The sequence below is a fragment of the Muscardinus avellanarius genome (genome assembly GCF_963383645.1).
Source record: "Muscardinus avellanarius genome assembly, chromosome: 3".
NCBI lineage: Eukaryota > Metazoa > Chordata > Mammalia > Rodentia > Gliridae > Muscardinus > Muscardinus avellanarius.
In genome coordinates this window covers 116,913,627-116,932,558 of record NC_137788.1, presented here as the reverse complement: position 1 = coordinate 116,932,558, position 18,932 = coordinate 116,913,627, and the positions used below count along the sequence as shown (strand labels likewise).

General features: G+C 48.2%; 1 protein-coding gene across 2 annotated transcripts; it reads right to left on the bottom strand.

Moving 5' to 3' along the window:
• Positions 1-1,113: 1,113 nt before the first annotated feature.
• TDRKH (tudor and KH domain containing) lies at positions 1,114-13,297 on the bottom strand (the record flags this gene model as incomplete). Of its 2 annotated transcripts, none has more annotated exons than XM_080692949.1 (12): positions 1,114-1,166; positions 1,289-1,385; positions 1,947-2,048; positions 3,139-3,290; positions 3,576-3,640; positions 4,044-4,216; positions 4,371-4,531; positions 7,736-8,054; positions 8,434-8,573; positions 10,261-10,450; positions 11,655-11,761; positions 13,174-13,297. In XM_080692949.1, the coding sequence occupies 12 exons, from the start codon at positions 13,295-13,297 to the stop codon at positions 1,114-1,116; spliced, it is 1,683 nt and encodes a 560-aa protein (XP_080549075.1). The 2 variants fall into 2 exon arrangements, with proteins under 2 accessions (XP_080549075.1, XP_080549076.1); XM_080692950.1 differs by having other exon boundaries at positions 8,434-8,538; positions 10,361-10,450.
• Positions 13,298-18,932: the final 5,635 nt, after the last annotated feature.

The following is an 18,932-nucleotide window of genomic DNA, read 5'->3' as shown; positions in this document are numbered from 1 at the left end:
TTCAATGAGCATTTGATTTTAGAGAATTTTCTTGAGAACTTTATTAAGCAAAGAATCTCCAAATGATTTAAACAGAATGATACATGTTCTCTCTGTGTGTAGGTGTACACGTTTAAGTACTATACGAGCAATTTAGAATATTTCCGGAACTGCCTCTCTCTTTACACTTGTATTTTAACTGAAGTGCACAAATAGAGCACTGCTCCCAAAGCCTCTCTCTCAGCAGCAACTGAGCCAGGGAGGCGATGTCCTCTTGCCACCTCCTGAAGCTGTTACAATATTTATGCTGCTTTCCCCTTTGCCTCCGGATCCTCGCAGGCTCAGAGTCCATCACACATCCCTCAGCCACAGTTGCCTGATGGGGAGAGTCGGCAGTCTGCAGATCATCGCTTTTGGTGACAAACCCAGGCTGCTTCCCCGCCTCAAAAGACACAGCCTCAGAAACCTCCTGAGGCCTGGCTGGCAGAGGGGGCCGGGGGCCGACACGCAGAGCCCGGAAGTCATGTGTTCAAACACGCCTTTCAAGACGGGAAAGAAACAAGGGCATCAGCTGTGTGCGGGTGGGAGGTGAGTATTTGTCTCCTCCTGCCCCACACTCTTTCTGGTAGGAGAAAATGGATTTGGTCCTCAGCAAGCCAGACCATGCAATAAAGGAAGGACTGAGCCGGGTGTGGTGGCGCACGCTTGTAATCCCAGTACTTGGGAGGCTGAGACAGGAGGATGGCAGGTTCAAAGCCAGCCTCAGCTACTTAGTGAGGCCTCTGCAACTTAAGTGAGACCTTGTTTCAAAATAAAGAATCAAAAATCGAGCTGGGGTGTAGCTTGGAGGTAGAATGCCCCTGGGTTCAATTCCCAATACCTCAAAAAATAAAAATAAAAATAAATAACAATGAAAGGGAAGGACTGCATGGATCTCTTGGTCGTAACTCCTCTTCCCCAGGCACCAAATCCTGTCAAAGACACAAACACACAGAGACAAAAAGCTGGAAGAAACGCTGGGAGAGCACACGCATGCGAAGGCGGGGCAGGAGAGGGCGGAGCGCGGCCCTGCGGTCACCCGCAGAGAAGAGCCTCACTCACGGCAGCGCAGATGGCCGAGCGGAAGCCCGGGCCTCAGAGCACGAGGTTGTCCTCTAGGTGGTCATCGCCAGACAGAGAGGCAGCTTCTGTGGTGGAGAAACGAGGAGCGGTGACACTGCCCAGCCATGGGCTCGGGCACACGCGCTTTCGAGAGGCCATCGAGAGGGGCGACCTCCAGAGATGCTCTCGTAGGCAACACTGTTTGTACCTGATAAACTGAGGCAGGACAGGGAGTGTGCCATTTCTCCAGGGCTCTTCTGGGGCTCAGTGAACATGCTGGCGAGAGAGGCGTCTGCTTCTGTGGCCTAAGGACAGAAGAGCAAGAGAAGAGGAAGACTGTGGGCTGGTGGGAGACAAGAGGCCACCCGACCCTGCTGCGCTCAGGATCTGGTCAAGGAGTGGAGTGGGGATGCTGGGAGGGACCCAATGCCTCCTTTGAGCGACCTTTACATTTTTTTTTTTTTTTTTTTGTGTGTGTGTGTGTGTGGTACTGGGACCCAGGGTCATACTAACTGAGCTACACCCCAACCCTATTTTTTATTCTTGATTTTGAAACAGGATCTCACTGAGTTGCAAAGGGCCTCACTAAGTAACTGAGGCTGTCCGCGAACCACGATCCTCCCGTCTCAGCCTCCCAAATGCAGGGATGACAAGCGTGCGCCACCATGCCTGGCTTGATCAACCTTTTCTAAGCAGTTTGGAAAATGCTGTAAAGATTCCCTGGGTGGCACAGGCTTCAACTAATCGGACGTTAACAAAATGTCATGACTAGAAACTTCCATGGTCCTGACTGCAATGCCACCGTCTCCCCACGCACGGCGTTTTCCCGGCAGAAGCACCCTGGGTGATGACAATGGCTCGCATACCACATCCTTCAACATTTCGGGGATGCTTCTGTTTTCTTCCACATCTTCAGGAATCTCAACTGCATATCCTTTACGAACTAATTCTAGCCCAATATCAAGTTTCTGAGGGGAAAAAAAAAAAAACAACAGAAAGAGAATGATGCTCTGGAAGGACAGCAAGGCGGAGGAGCAGGGGTGGTACTTTAGTTATTACTTTCTCCGGGTCTGGGGATGAGCCCGGGGGCATTCTACCTCCAAGCGACACTCCCTGCCCTATTTTTTATCCTGTTTTGAAACAGGATCTAAATTGCAAAGGGCGTAAATAGCTGAGACTGGCTGTGAATGTGTGATCCTCCTGTCTTTGCTTCCCAAATCCTGGGATTACAAGCGGATTGGAACTTTTATTTTTTGTGTGGTACCAGGGATGGAACCCAGGGGCATTGTACCTCCAAGCTACACCCTTAGCCCTATATTTTAGTCTTTCTTTTTTTACTTTTAAAACAAGGTCTCGCCAGGCATGGTGGTGCACGCTTGTAATCCCCGCGCTTGGGAGGCGGAGACAGGAGGATTGCGCTGGCTTAAGAGACCCTGTTTCCAAATAAAAATATAAAAAAATAGGTCTTGGAGTGTAGCCTGGAGAACGGTTTCCAGGAACCCCAGTACCACCAAAAATAAAATAAATAAAATAAAATAAAATAAAATAAAATAAAACAAGGTCTCACTGAGTTGCAAAGGGCCTTGCTAAGTAGCTGACACTATCTGTGAACCACGATCCTCCTGTTTCAGCCTCCCGAGTGCTGGGATTACAAGCAGGCGCCACCACGCCTGGCCTAGGATTGGAACTTTATTTATTTTTTATTATTATTATTATTATTTTTTGCGGTACTGGGGTTCCTGGAAGCCCTTCCACCTCCGGGCTACACTCCCAGACCTGTTTTTACATTTTTATTTGGAAACAGGGTCTCCTAAGCCAGCGCACGCGACTGGCTTCGAACCTGCGCGATCCTCCTGTCTCTGCCTCCCAAGCGCAGGGATTACAAGCGTGCGCCACCACGCCCGGCAGGATTGGAACTTTAAAGACAGTCCTTTGATGGGATCGTGAGCAGGATCTTATAAAGTAGGAGTAATAGCAGTTAAGGGGTTCTGGAAAAGAAGGGTGAACACGAGGCCATGAGAAGGCGGCAGAGGGCGAGCAGCGCCGGCCCACTCCTACCTTGCCGTTACTGGTATCATATAAGTAGATCTTTGGCCAAGTCGAGACCCCAGTCTGGACGTAGCTCGAGATCCTGGCCACCAGGGGCTTCCAGTCGGCACAGTGCGTGAGCCTGTCAAACTCGTCCATAGCTTCCTCTTCCCACTCGTCACCTGGGGAGAGAGTGCAGGGCGTGCTTGGAAGCAGCCAACTTTGGCGGGGCAGAGAGGTCCTGGGGCGAGCAGGACCTGCCCTTTACTGCTCAGGAAGGCATTTAATTTCTTCTCCGTTGGGTTTGGGCCCCACTGCTGTGCAAACTTCTGGCTGCTGCTTTCTAGAGCCGGTAAGGAAAAGACACCTGACCCCCAGAGCTCAAGAAGCCTGGGAACCTGAGTCTCCCCTAGCCGAGGAAAGTTATCCTATTTGCAGGCGGGTCCAGGGAGGCATGGCTGACTTACCCAAGGGGGCAATCCGTGCCAGACTACATTCTATCGCTTGAAACGGAAGGCTTAGGAAGTCACTCCTAAAATGCAAAGAACCGAATTTAGACTCCCAGAGCCAGAATGGCTTTCTTGTATTCTTTGCTTTTATTATTTTTTATTTTTTGGCAGTACTGGGGATGGAACTCAGGGACATTCTACCGCTGAGCTACACCCCAGCCCTATTTTTTATTCTTTTTTTTGAAACAGGGTCTCACTGAGTTGCAAAGAGCCTCAGTAAGTAGCTGGGGCTGGCCGTGAACCATGCTCTTCCTGTCTCAGCAACCCAAATGCTGGGATAAGCATGCACCACCACGCTTAGACAGAACCAACGCGGAGCCAGAAGAGACTCCTCGGCTCTCTGTAAACAGGTTCCCTTCCAAAACCCCTTGGTGAGAGCGCTGTGCCAGCAGCTGGGATTCCAGCTGACTCCCGCCTCCAACTGACCTGAGAGCCCTGAGGTCCTTCAGTGGGCAATCCCCATTGTCTCCAAAGTCCACAAAGTACAGGTCCAGGTTCCCATTCTCCAAGGTGTCCAGGACCTTGGCTCGGTACCAGGAACCGTTTGTGGGCAGAGGTGCTGCGACGATGTCCCCGACGCGCACCGTCAGGTCTTCGGGCTGCACGTGGGCATGAGGGGTCAGGAGGGGTAGTTACCAAGTGCTGGCTGACAAACAGATGACGCCAGGGGAAGAAGGAACAAAACGTCGCCTCGCAGGGTAAGAGGAAGCGACAGAGAAGAAGACCTGCCACCTCGGCCCTGAGGCAACTCACCAGACTATTCTCATAGTGCTGGGTCATCTCGCTGACCAGCTTGTCCAACTGCAGGCTGCGGGAGCCAATGATCTGAATCCAGAAATGGTTAGGGTGCTCAGAAGCAGAGACGTAGACTTCAAGGTACTCATCGGCATGGAAACTGAAGTCGGGGCTGGGGACTGAACACAGGGATAAGGATGGCGACTTTATCAGACCGTGCTTGCTTAGAATGGGCAGTCTGCACTGGGGCGGGGGGAGAGCTACAAATACCAAATGGTTGCTCATCATTTTAAAAATGGTCGAGCTGAGCCGGGCATGGTGGCACACGCTTGTAATCCCCGTGCTTGGGAGGCTGAGACAGGAGGATCATACAGGTTCGAAGCCAGCCTCAGGGAGGCTGAGACAGGAGGATCATACAGGTTCGAAGCCAGCCTCAGCTACTTAGTGAGGCTTTCAGCAACTCAGTGAGACCCTGTTTCCAAATAAGATATAAAAAAAGGTCTGGGAGTATAGCTTGGAGGTAGAAAGCCTCTGGGTTCCACCCCCCCGTACCACCAAAAAAAAAAAAAAAGGTCAAGCTGGATGAAGTGGCGTATGCCTGTAATCTCAGTTATTTGGGAGGCTGAGACAGGAGGATCACAGATTCAAGACCAGCCTCAGCAACTTACTGAGGCCCTCTGCAACTTAGTGAGGCAAGACCCTATTTCAAAATAAAAAAAAGGTGCTGGGCATGGTGACGCGCGCTTGTCATCCTAGTACTTAGAAAGCTGAGACAGGAGGATCATAGGTTTGAGGCCAGCCTCAGCTACTTGGTGAGGCCCTCCGCAACTTAGTAAGACTGTTTCAAGATAAATAAAAAATAGGACTGAGGATATAGCTTGGAGTAGAATGTCCTTGGGTTCAATTCCCAGTACCGCAATAAATAAATAAAATAAGAAAATGAGGCTGGAGACATAGCTCAGAGGCAGAACACCATGAGTACAACTCCCAGTGCTACAGAAAAGCAAAGTAAAACAAAATAGTTGGAGGGACCATTTTATTTTTTTGTGGTACTAATGGTGGAAGCCAGGGACCTTCTACCTCTGGGCTACACTCCCAGCCCTATTTTACTTTTTATTTGGAAACAGGGTCTAAGTTGCTGAGGCTGACTTTGAATCTGTGGTCCCCATTTCTGCCGCCCAAATACTGGGATTTCAGGTGTGTGCCACCACACCTGGCTTGGAGGGACCACTTTAAAAATAAAGGAATCAGCCGGGCGTGGTGGCGCACACTTGTAATCCCTGCGCTTGGGAGGCAGAGACAGGAGGACCACGCAGGTTCGAAGCCAACCGTGCGCGCTGGCTTAGGAGAGCCTGTTTCCAAATAAAAATGTAAAAATAGGTCTGGGAGTGTAGCCCGGAGGTAGAAGGGCTTCCAGGAACCCTGGTACCACACACACAAAAAAAATAAATAAATAAAAATAAAGGAATCATAGAAAAATGTATGGACGAAAGACACTAAGTTATTTTCTGTTTTCCTATGCAACTGAGTAAATAGTTTACAGTCTTTGTCATGGGCCACATATTCAAAGCAGGTGCCAATTTATAGGACTGGTAAAAAGGTACATGGACAGCAACTCTGCTTGTTCCAAGATCCCATTCTGGACTCCTCTGAACCCTGGACAAGCCCTGGAGCCTCTTAGGGACACTGGTCTTCCTGCCCAGGACAGCATCTTTGAATTGTAGAGGAAGATCACAGTCTGTTTGGTTTTGGGGTTTTTTTTTGAAGAGTAATGAACCCAGGGGCATTCTACCTCTTAGCCATACCCCCAAGCCCTATTTTATTTTTCAGTTTGAAAGAGTCTCACTAGATTGCTAAGAATCTCACTACATTGTCAAGGTTGCCTTAAACCTGCGATCCTCCTGTCTCAGCCTCCCAAGTACTGGGGTTACAAGTGTGCACCAGCATGCCTGGCTAACAGTGATTTATTAAATTAATTAATTATTTATTCATTGGTAGTACTGGGGATGGAACCCTTCTACCTCCGGGCTACATTCCCAGGCCTATTTTATATTTTATTTGGAAACAGGGTCTCTTAAGCCAGCGAGGCTGGCTTCGAACCTGCGCGATGCTCCTGTCTCCACCTCCCAAGCGTGGAGATTACAAGTGTGTGCCACTACGCCCGGCTTTTTTATTTTTTTGAGGGTCTGGGAATGGAATCCAGGGCATTTGACCTCCAAGCTACACCCCCAGCCCTATTTTTTATTTTTTTATTTTGAAACAATCTCAACGAGTTGCAAAGCGCCTCACTAAGTATCTGAGGCTGACCATGAACTGTGATCCTCTGGTCTCAGCCTCCTGAATGCTGGGATTACAAGCGTGGCTACCACGCCCAGCTTGCTAACAGTGATTTTTAAAACCAGTAATGAACGGGAAGTTAAAAAATAATCAGGCTAAGCCGGTGTGGTGGCAAGCTTGTAATCCCAGCATTTGGGAGGCTGAGACCGGAGGATCACAGTTTGCAGACAGACTCAGCTACTTAGTGACGCCCTTCGCAACTCAGTGAGACCCTGTTTCAAAATAAAGAATAAAAAATTGGGCAGGGGGTGTATCTCGGAGGTCAAATGCCTCTGGGTTCCATCCCCAGACCTGAAAAAAAAAAAAAAAAAAAAAAAATCAGGCTAGCTGGGCGTGGTGGCGCACACTTGTAATCCCAGCGCTTGGGAGGTTGAGACAGGAGGATCACGCAGGTTCGAAGCCAGCCTCGCCTGGTTTAAGAGACCCTGTTTCCAAATAAAATATAAAATAGGTCTGGGAGTGTAACTCGGAGGTAGAAGTTTTTTCCTGGCTTCCCAGTACCACAATAAAAAAAAAAAAAAAATCAGGCTAAGAGTTTACATACTTGAAAAGTAGGTCTGGAGGAAGAATATACTGCAAACTTAATTATTTGATGTATTACAGACTAGTTTCCTGTGTCAGCATATTTTTTTCTCATTTTCCTTCTCCAGCCAGCTTGTATTCAGAAAAGTATTAGTAATGTTTAGTATTAATCTAAGTAAAATATCACCAGAAAGGTATTATCTATGGTGACAGATATAGAAGTTCAGTTGTAAAAATAGAGTATTTTAAGCTGGGCATGGTGGTGCACATTTATAACCCCAGCATTCGGGAGGCTGAGACCGGAGGGTCGTGATTCGCGGACAGCCTTAGATACTTAGTGAGGCACTCTGCAACTCAGTGAGACCCCGTTTCAAAATAAAGAATAAAAAAAAGGCAAGGGGTGTAGCTCGGCTGGGTTCCATCCCCAGTACTGGAAAAAAATATATATTTTTATTGCCTCCTAATTTGGAGAAGTTGGGCCAGTATGCCCAACAGCCTTCATATGTCCTTTCTTTGTTACATACTTTCAAACGTGGATGTCTCTGGACTGGCCTGGGCTCCAGAATTCTGAAAGCTGTCATCGGGTTTCTCCCAGGAGCCTTCTTTGGATCCTACAACAGCCATGTCGCCAGCTCCTCTGTGGGGAGGAATGGCCAGGGGCGCAGCCTGCCCGGAGCCGGCGCCACCGTCTTTCCACGAGGCCGCTTCTCCAGCTCCCCTGGGCTCTGGCACCTCCTCTCTTCTCACACTGATTGGCTGCTTGCGTGGGACTCTGGCTTCTGCAGAATGGGCAATTCTCTTCCGAAGTTCTTCATCTTCCGAAACTTTCTCCAATATCAAATGCTATGGAAAATAAGACAAGAAGCCGGAGGTGGTGGCGCACGCTTGTAATGCCAGTACTTGGGAGGCTGAAACAGGAAGATCACGGTTCGGGGACAGCCTCAGCTACTTACTGAGGCCCGCCACAACTCAGTGAGACCCTGCTTCAAAATAAAGAATAAAAAAAAGGACTGGGGATGTAGCTCCGAGGTAGAATGTTCCTGGGTTCCATCCCTAGCACCACACACACACACACACGCACACACACACACACGCACACACACACAGAAAAGAAGAAAAAAAAGAAGAAAAGGATTAAAGCCGATGCAGCCAGACACTGACCCAGGAGGAGTAAAGGGTTCTTCTCTTTCTTAGGCATGATTCAAATCCATCAGCTACTTGCCTTGGCCGCAGCCACCTCCTTCTGTGTTCCCGAGATTTTTATAAGTCTTGATAGCAGCAATGTCCCCTCTGATTCCTTGTCGCAGGTGATTTTGGCTCCAGAGGCCTTACAGATAGAACGAATCGTCTCGCCGCCTCTACCTACATTAAACAATATATAAAAACCTGTCCCTCCCTCCTGGACAATCTCAACTATTAGAGGAATCAATGTTTCGTACATGCCAGGAAAAAGGAGTCAGTTTTCCCTTTTCAACTGAACACAAGATGTTGACTGGAAGTCATGAGCTACTGAAGTCATTACTGTAGGGAAGAGAATACAGGACGCTGCTTTACCCCATTTATTTATTTGTGGTAGCTACACCCTCAGCCCTATTTTTTATTTTGAAATAGGGTCTTGCTAAGTTGCTGAAGGCGCTGCTAAGTTGTTGGGGCCAGCCTCGAACCTGCACTCCTCCTCTCTCAGCCTCTAAGTACTGAGATTATAGGCAAGCAGATAACCTTTTTATTTAAACTCTGTAATTTTGCTATCTTAACTTTATATTGTTCCAGTTTTTGGCTACTTGGTAAGGTTATACATATTTACACCCATAACCCGTAACACAACATGCTACATGGTAATATCAGAACCTACACTAAGCCGGGTGTGGTGGCACATGCCTATGACCCCAGTACTTGGGAGGCTGAGATAGAAGGGTTGCAGGTTCTCGGCCAGCTGCGGCAACCTCATGAGGCCCTCTGCAACTTAGTGAGACCCTGTTTCAAAATTAAAAAAAATAATAGGGCTGGGGGTGTGACTCACAGGTAGAATGACCCTGAGTTCAATTACTAGTATCACTCACACACACACAAAAAATAGAGCTGGGCGTGGTGGCACATGCTTGTAATCCCAGCATTTGGGAGGCTGAGACCGGAGGATTGTGGTTCACGGAGAGCCTCAGCTACTTAGTGAGGCCCTTTGCAACTCAGTGAGATCCTGTTTTAAAATAAAGAATATAATCCCAGCGTTCGGAGGCTGAGACTGGAGGATCACAGTTCACAGACAGCCTCAGCTACTTAGTGAGGCCCTCTGCAACTCAGTGAGACCCTGTTTCAAAATAAAGACTAAAAATAGGGCAGGGGGTATAGCTCGGAGGTCAAATGCCCCTGGGTTCCATCCCCAGACCCGCAAAAACAAAACAAAGCAAAACAAAACAGAGAACCCCAAACCCTAGACTGAAGGCAGGATACTTCTCTGCTTCTACTAGCAGCTAGGGAATGGTCGAGGAGAAAGTATTCCAAGTGTTCTCGAGAACACTGTCTTAAATGACCTGGCAGAACGTAACCACCTCTAGTTGCCCTCTAAAAGCTTATCATGAGCCGGGCGTGGTGGCGCACGCTTGTAATCCCTGCGCTTGTGGCTGAGACAGGAGGATCGCACAGGTTCGAAGCCAGCCTCAGCTACTTAGTGAGGCTCTCAGCAACTTAGTGAGACCCTGTTTCCAAATAAAATATAAAAAAAAAAGGTCTGGGAGTATAGCCCAGAGGTAGAAAGCCCCTGGGTTCCACCCCCAGCACCACAAAAATAAATAAATAAATAAATAATAAAAATAATAAAAGCTTATCGTGAGCTGAATACATTAACCAGAACCTTCTGGACTCTATTTGTAAGGTTTGGATCATGGAACTTCTCCTGGTAATAGATTTTATTTTACCACCAGTTCTGTAAAACAGCAGAGCTGGTCTCTCTGTCCTCAGCCAGCTGAGGGGGGACCAGGGAGCCCTTGGGAGGTGTGAAAGGAAGCCACAACACAGAACAGAGGAAACAGCGGAGGAAGCCGTCCGGCGGTACCTATGATTCTGCCCACAGATCTCTGGGGGACTGAGAGCTGCTCAGACACTGGGGTATTCTCTGTCAGGATCTGGTGGATTGCTGCTTTGGCCTTGCACACCTGAACGGGGAAACCACTGATGAGCAGCACCCGCTCATCTCCCACGTCCTCCGTGTCCACGTCGATCCGGGCGCCTGTCTGCTTCCGGAGCTGCAGAGAACAGGAGACAAGGCGATTCGTTCTGGAAGAGCGAAGGCACTGGACGCCAAGCCCTGGGGTGGATGGAGCCAAATCGGGCTGCGCTGATGGGTCCTCACTACTCATGCCTATGGGAGGAGACTGCAGGGTACCCTCAAAGAGCACGTAATCCAGCTGGGCGTGGTGGTGCAGACTGGTCATCCCAGTGCTGGGAGGCTGAGACAGGAGGACAGCGCTCACGGCCAGCCTCGCGGCCAGCCTCGGCTACTTAATGAGGCCCTGTTTCCAAATAAAGAATAAAAAGTAGGGCTGGGGACATAGGGGAGGGAGAATGCCTCAAGAGTTCAAGCAGAAGTCTGATTTCAAGCTAAGTCATCTGTTCTCTAGGTGGAAGTATGCACATCTACATGAAATGTATTTCCCTGTGTTTTCTTCCTTTTAAGATATACATAAAGCTGAGCATGTTGGCGCAGGCTTGTGATCCTAGCATTTGAGAGGCTGAGACAGGAGGATCACGGTTCACGGCCAGCTTCAGCTACTATACTTAGTGAGGTCCTTTGCAAGTCAGTGAGACCCTGTTTCAAAATAAAGAATAAAAAATAGGCCTGGGGTATAGCTCAGAGGTAAAATATCCCTGGGTTCCATCCCCAGTACTGAAAAAAAATATATATATATATAAGCCAAGCATGGTGGCACATGCTTGTAATACCAGCATTTGGTAGGCTGAGAGTGGATGATCATGGTTCAAAGACAGCCTCAGCTTCTTGGCAAGGCCCTTCACAACTCAGTGAGACCCTGTTTCAAAAATGAAAAGACTAAAAAATAGGGTTGAGGGTGTAGCTCAGAGGTACAATGCTCCTGGGTTCCATCCCCAGTACTGCAAGAAAAAAAAAAAAAAAAGGCTGGGCACACAGCCCATAGTGCTGGGCACACAGCTATATAATGCAGGCTACCAGGAGGCTAAGGCAGGAGGATCACAAGTTCGAGGTCAGCCACGGTAACTTAGTAAGACCCAGTCTTAAAATAAAAAATAAAAAGGGCCAGAGATGTAGCTCAGGGGTAGAGTGCCACTGGGTTCCATCTCTAGTACCACAAAACAAATCAGCAAAAAGACATACTGCATGGGTGGGCTCTGTGATTCAGAGTCGGGGAAGAAAAGAGCAGTTACAAGCCGGCGTCCATGCCTGGAAAGCCATTTGCTGGCTCACACACTTACCTGTTTGATGTTGGCACCTTGCCGGCCAATGATGAGCTTCACAGCCTCCTGGGGAACCCGCATCTCGATCTCAATGTCATCCTCCCCAACAAACGTCAGCCGCTCTTCTGTACAGATCGTGGCTCGTTAGGGCTGACTTAAATATGCCCAAATATGCTACCAGCCCTCCCCTGGGTGTAAAGACATTGACCCAAGAGATAAACTCGACCATAATGACGAGGAGAAGGAGCATCTGAGTTAGAACCACAAGGTCCCAAAAGACTGGAGATGGGGCCGGAGGTGTAGCTCAGAGGTAGAGCGCAGCCTTGGCATGCTGGGGCTGAGTTCGAGCTCCAGCCCACGCCCAACCTTGCCACCCCATGCTGTTTGGCATTTTCTCTGGGATACTATTTCAGATGCTAAAAGGAGAAAAACAGACTCTGCAAAGGAGGGGTTCTGGGTTTTGGGCAAACTACATCTCCCAGGACATTACTCCTGGGGAAGAATGAAGGCAAGAAGAGCCCAAGGCTTAAAACTAAAAGTTTTAGGCTTAAAACTCTTTTTTTATTTTTTATTTTTTTGTGGTACTAGGGATGGTACCCAGGGACATTCTACCTTTGAGCTATATCCCCAGACCTATTTTTTATTATTTTGAAACAGGGTCTCATTAAGCTATGGAGGGACTAAATAGATGAGGCTGCCTGTGAACCGCGATCCTCCTGTCTCAGCCTCCCGAATGCTGGGATTCTAAGTGTGAGACACTACATCCGGTTTATTCTTTATTTTGAAACAGGGTCTCACTGAGTTGCAAAGGGCCTAAAAGCTGAGGTTGGCCGCGAACCGCCATCCTCTTGTCTCAGCTTGACATATACTTAAAAATCAAAAAAAACCCTCTGCTGCCCAGTGTGGTGACACACACTTGTAACCCCAGCATTTTGAAGGCTGAGACAGGAGGATCGCAGTTTGCGGACAGCCTCACCTACTTAATGAGGCCCTTTGCAACTCAGTGAGACCATGTTTCAAAAATAAAGACTAAAAAGTAGGGCTGGGGGTGTAGCTCAGAGGTAGAATGCCCCTGGGTTCCATCCCCAGGACAGAAAACAAAAACCAAAAACTTTACTGAACTTATTTTGCTAATGGGAACAGATTGATAGACATATAAAATGAGTTCATCTCACAGACCAGCCTCACAGAAAGGACACAGGAAAGAATCAACATTTTCAGCCAAAGATCCTTCAGAGAGCCGCGCGTGGTGGCGCACGTTGTAATCCCAGCGTTCGGGAGGCTGAAAATGGAGGATCGCGGTTCGCGGACAACCTCAGCTACTTAGTGAGAGACCCTGTTTCAAAATAAAGAATAAAAATAGGGCAGGGGATATGGCTCGAAGGTCAAATGCCCCTGGGTTCCATCCCCAGACCCACACACACACACACACACACACACACAAAATCCTTCAGAGAAAGCCAATTATATCTCAACAACACCCAGTCCTTTTCAACCTCACAAGGCAGGCACGTGGTGGAGTCCGGTGTTTATTTACCTCTGCTTTCCCTATACCTGCGGTATAGGATGTAGGCAACCGTGGCGCCGGCTGGGAGCCCAAGACCCAGGGCTACTTTCTGAATAGTGGACAGGCTTGTCCAAGAAGTCTGTTCAGAGGACATTTTCTTCTGTACTCTGACTTACATCCTGTAACAAGCAAACCAAGGAAAAGTAAAAGCTGCTTCGCTTCCTCTTTTTTTTGTTTTTGTTTTTTTTGTTGTTGTTGCAGTACTAGGGATGAAACCCAGGGGCATTCTACCTCCGAGCTACACCCCCCAGCCCAATTTTTTGAGTCTTTATTTTAAAACAGGGTCTCACTGAGAAGTTGCAAAGGGCCTCGCTAAGTAGCTGAGGCTGTCTGCAAGCCTAGATCCTCCTGTCTCAGCCTCCCGGGCACTGGGATTACAAGCGTGCACCACCATGCCCGGCTAAAGGAAAAGCTTTGACACCTGTCTGGCAGGTGAATGAGAACACACTGAACATGGCACTCAGTACTGAACATGACATTACTGCCATTTTCCCATTTCAAGAGCTTCCGCAATCTCAGGATCTGTTTCATAGAAAAGGTATTTTTAAAACGACAGCTAATGGGCTGGGCAAGATGGTGCATGCTTGTAATCTCAGTACTTGGGAGGCCGAGATAGGAGGACCATAGATTTGAGGACAGCCTCTGCAGGTAGTGAGAATTAATGACCTAACAAGATGCTGTTTCAAAATAAAACAGAGCAGCCAGGCATGATGGTGCACGCTTGCAATCCCCGTGCTCAGGAGGCTGAGACAGGAGGATTACACATGTTCGAAGCCAGCCTCAGCTCTGAGTGAGGCTCTCAGCAACTTAGTGAGACCCTGTTTCCAAATAAAATATAAAATAGGTCTGGGAGTATAGCCCTGAGGTAGAAAAGCCCCTGGGTTCCACCCCCAGTACCACAAAAATAAATAAATAAATAAATAAATAAATAAATAAATAAAAAACAGGGCTTGGGGTGTAGCTCAGAGGTGGAATGCTCCTGGGTTCAATTCCCAGTACCCCTTCCCCCCAAAAAAAGTTAGCTAATGGACATAAACACATAGAAGGACACTTTACTTTTTTCCCCCAAGAAGAACTGTACATTGGTCAGGGTGTGTGTGTGTGTGTGTGTGTGTTTGTGTTGGTACTGGGGATTGAACCTAGGGCCACATTCTACCTTTGAGCTATACCCCCAGTGCTATTTTTTATTCTGTGTGTGTGTGTGTGTGTGTGTGTGTGTGTGTGTGTGGTACTGGGGAGGGAACCCAGGGGTATTCCACCTCTGAGCTACACCCCATCCCTATTTTTATTCTTTATTTTGAAACAGGGTCTTACTGAATTGCAGAGGGCCTCACTACATAGCCGAGGCTGTCCTCGAACTGCGCTGTTTCCCTTGAAGGCCCTTCTGAGTTTGGGTCTGACTTGCCACCTACCCAGGCCACACCACCCTGCCCTCGTTGGTAATGCCACTCACGCCGTAGCTTCAATCGCTGCCCACGTGCGAATGGTGCCCACAGCACAGATGGAGGAGCGTGGGCTCGCCTCGGCCGTCTCACTGGCCTCTGCTGATGGCCTCCTCGCCACCAGCCAAGCCAATCTGAACACTTCACTATAAGCCTTCGTCCACGCTATTCAAATTCTCCCAATTATTTTGGACCTTCTCCTCTGAAACCTCTAAGGCCCTCCTCTCCATTTTTTCAAATGAGGTCCTTGACTCCTCTTTTCCCAAGAAAACAGAGCTATCAGGGAAAAAACCCACAAGTTTCTATGCACTTTTACCAACTTTTCTCCATCTTCACTTATGCCTGACTATGATCTCTCCTGTGACCGCTGATCAATTCTTTTTTTTTTTTTTTGCAGTACGGGGGATGCAACCCATGGGCATTCTACCTCTGAGCATACCCCAGCACTATTTTGTTAATTTCTATTTTAAGCAGGGTCTCACTGAGTTGCAAAGGGTATATGTAGTAGCTGAGGCTGTCCGCAAATCGAGATCCTCCTGTCTCAGCCTCCCAAATGCTGGGATTAAAAGCATGTGCCACCATGCCTGGCTTGAATTGTCTGTTTCTCCTTTTCTTTCTTTCTTTCTTTCTTTCTTTTTTTTTTTTTTTTGTGTGTGTGGTACTGGGGATGGAACCCAGGGGCATTCTACCTCCGAGCTACACCCCTAGCCCTATTTTTTTATTCTATTCTTTATTTTGAAACAGGGTCTCATTGAGTTGCGGAGGGCCTCACTAAGTAGCTGAGGCTGGTCGAGAACCACGATCCTCCTGTCTCAGCCTCCCAAATGCTGGGATTACAAGCATGTGCCACTACGTCTGGCTCCAGGCATTTTTATTTTATTCAATATTCACACAATCCTATAAGACAGAAATAGTAAGCCTATTTTTAGAGGTGCACATGTGCTTGAAGAAATTATCTAACCTCTCCCCAGAGTCTGAGTTATTATTTGCTAATAAAAAATCTTTTTTTTTTTTGGTACTAGAAGTTGAACCCAGGGACATTCTGCCTTCTAGCTACATCGCAGACCTATTTTTAATTGGGGATGGAACCCAGAGGCATTCTACCTCCAAGCTACACCCTCAGCTTGATTTTCTTACTTGGAAACAGGGTCTTCCTAGGTTGCTGAGAGCCTTGCTACGTTGCTGAGGCTGCCTTTGAACCTGAGATCCTCCTGTCTCCACCTCTCAATTACTGGGGTTAAATGCCATCATGTCTGGCTTATAAATTTTTTATTTTGGTACTGGGGATGGGAACCCAGGGACATTCTACCTATGAGCTACACCCCTAGCCCTACTTTTTATTCTTTATTTTGAAACAGGGTCAAGTTGCAGAAGGCCTCACTAAGTAGCTGAGGCTGGCCTCTAATGTTTTGGGGGTTTTGATTTCCTATCATCGACAATGGGCAATGTTTTGTACCATCATTTATTCGTTAATTTTTTTTTCCTTTGGGGAGTACTGGGGATTGAACCTAGGGACATTCTACCTCTGAGATATACACTGAGACCTTTTTATTTTGAAACAGGGTCTTGCTAAGTTGATGAGGCTGGCCTTAAACCTGTAATCCTCCTGTCTCAGCCTCCCAGGTACTGAATTATAGGTGTTTACCACCTCACCCAGCTTGGTTTGTTCATTAATTTTCAACTAAAATTGATCCAAATAAAGATAAGAACAAGTACAGCCAGGTGTGATGGTAATCCCAGTTACTTGGGAGGCTCAGAAGAATCGCAAGGTCAGGGCCAGCCTCAGCAACTTAGCGAGACCATAAACAACTTAGTGGGTCCCTGTTTCAAAATTTAAAGAAAAAGGCAGGGGTGGGGGTAGCTTGAATGTAGAATGCCCTGGGTTCAATTCCTAGCACCAAAACAGAACAGCAGGAACTGTTACCCTAAGAGTTTAGGTAAAAGGAAAGTTGGGGAAGGACTTCTGAAATCGCTTTATAAGATTTTTCATAGCCGGGCATGGTGTCACACATTTGTAATCTCAGTACTTGGGAGACCAAGACAGGAGGATTACAGATCTCAGGTTTGAGGTCAGCCTCAGCAACTTAGTGAAACTTAGTGAGACCCCACTTCAAAATTAAAAAAAAAAAAAAAAAAAAAAAAAAAAGGCCAGGCATGGAGGTGTATTCCTCTAATCCTGGTACTTGGGAGGCTGAGATAGGACCACAGATCCAAGACCAGCCTGATTATTCACTTCTACACTGTATGGTGTGCAAGAGAATAATTCTGTTTTGAAGGCTAACTATAACTACATAGAAGCTCAAAACACTAACAAATTTTTAGATCTAAAACTATCAGAATCAAAGCCAAGTAACTCCCCCATTCTGACTTTTTTTGCTGTACTAGGGATGGAACTCAGGGGCATTCTACCTTCGAGCTACACGCCCAGCCCTATTTCTTATTCTTTATTTTGAAACAGGGTCTAAGTTGTAAAGAGCCTCACTAAGTAGTAGCTGAGGCTGTCCTTGAACCATGATCCTCTTGTCTCAGACTCTCAAATGCTGGGATTACAAGCCTGCGGGCACCACACCCAGCTCATCCTGACCTCTTACATGAGGTTGGATTCTGCTGATAAAGCATCCCAAACATCCCTTCATAACACATGCCCTGCTTGTAATTTTTTATTAACAGGCATGTTCGTTGTGAAAATAAACTAAAGGCAGCAATAGTAGGTGGCTAGTCCAGGTGCTAATGATGGAGAGAGAGAGAGAAGTAAATAGGCTTTTGTTTGGTGCTAGGGATTGAATCCAAGGCCTTAATGAAGGACAGGCAAATGTTCTACCACTGGGATATATCCCTAGCCCTTTTTATTTTATTTTATTTTTTTTGTAAATTTTGAAGTAGGATCTAAGTTGCCCAGGCTGGCTTGGAACTTGCAATCGTCCTGCCTCAGCTTTCTAGGTAGCTTGAACTACAGGCATGCACCACAGCACCGGGCATTAGGAGAGAGTTCTAATAAGGAAGCCACAAGCCAGACCTAGCAATTGATTCTCGGAAAGGTAGTGGGTAGAGCCAAGGAACTGGCTATTAGGTTCTGGATGGCACACCTGGTCAACAGTCCTGTTGGAAAGTGAGAATACTGATGATTTAGTGTTGGAGGATGATATGCCACAAGATGAACGTCCACAAGGATAAACAAGTTGCTCGACTTCTATTTGAACCCACAGCTAAATTTCTCTAACTCTCCTTCAGCTCTTACAAGTGTATTTGTGCTAACTGAGCCATCAGCCGGCGTCTTGAGGAACGAGCTAATGGAGTCACATCAGCCCAAACCCACAACGATACTGGGCGCATCATTCTGACAATAACTGTAAACAGCCATCCTGAAGAAAAGGCTGGGAGAAATAAAAAGCGGACTCATAAAAGACTCTGGCACTTTTCGGTCTCAAAAAGGCTCAGTCCAAGAGTGCAAACTGGCTTGGGCCAGACGGTCTCTCTCGTACCAGGTCCGTGGTGGCCTAGCCCTGGGACCAGGGCCTTTCCTTTGGATGCGATGCCGAGGTCCGAGGTGAAGCTGCCGCCGAACAGAAAGCGCAGCCCCGCCCGGCTCCGACACCGCCCCTGGGCCCCACCTCCTCGCCGGCCCGGGGCTCGCCGGACGCCTCCCTACCCTCAAACCCGCATTTCTGCCTCCCATTTCCTCGGACTGCCCAGGCCTGCCATCTCCCACTCCCCCAAACTCGCTCTCGGCCTCCGCCTTTACCGCTCCTCCAGAGTCGGCCGCCGCGCGCTCCGCCTCGCACCTCGCCCAGGCCGCCACCTCCTCCTCCTCGCCGCGCCCCGACACCAGCCCCGCTGGGCCGCGCTTCTGCCACCGCTGCCCCGCCTCCGTGGCCCACCTGCACCAATCAACGTCGGGATCTCAGCCCGGCCAATCGCCTCCCACCGTCTCAGCCAATCATTTCACGGAGCTGCGGTGAGCGACGTAGTTGCTGCGCACGGCTATCCAATTGCCGGGATGGACTCCAAAGCCACGCCAGCCAATAAGATCAGGGAAAGCAGATGTTGTTCATTAAGATTGCACCTGCTGAGGATTAAACAGCCAATTAGAAGCTTCGCGGAGTCCTTTTTGTCCACTTCTAAACCAATTACCGAGGAGGCTTCCGCCTTCCGAGCCTCGAGGGGGAAAATCAGCGCTCCGGAGGTTGATGCCAGGTGCCAGGGGGTTGAAATCACTCTTGCGTAGCACCGTGTGCACAAGATCGGTGCCACCCTCAGCCCAGTGGCCATTGGGGGGCAGCCTCCTGA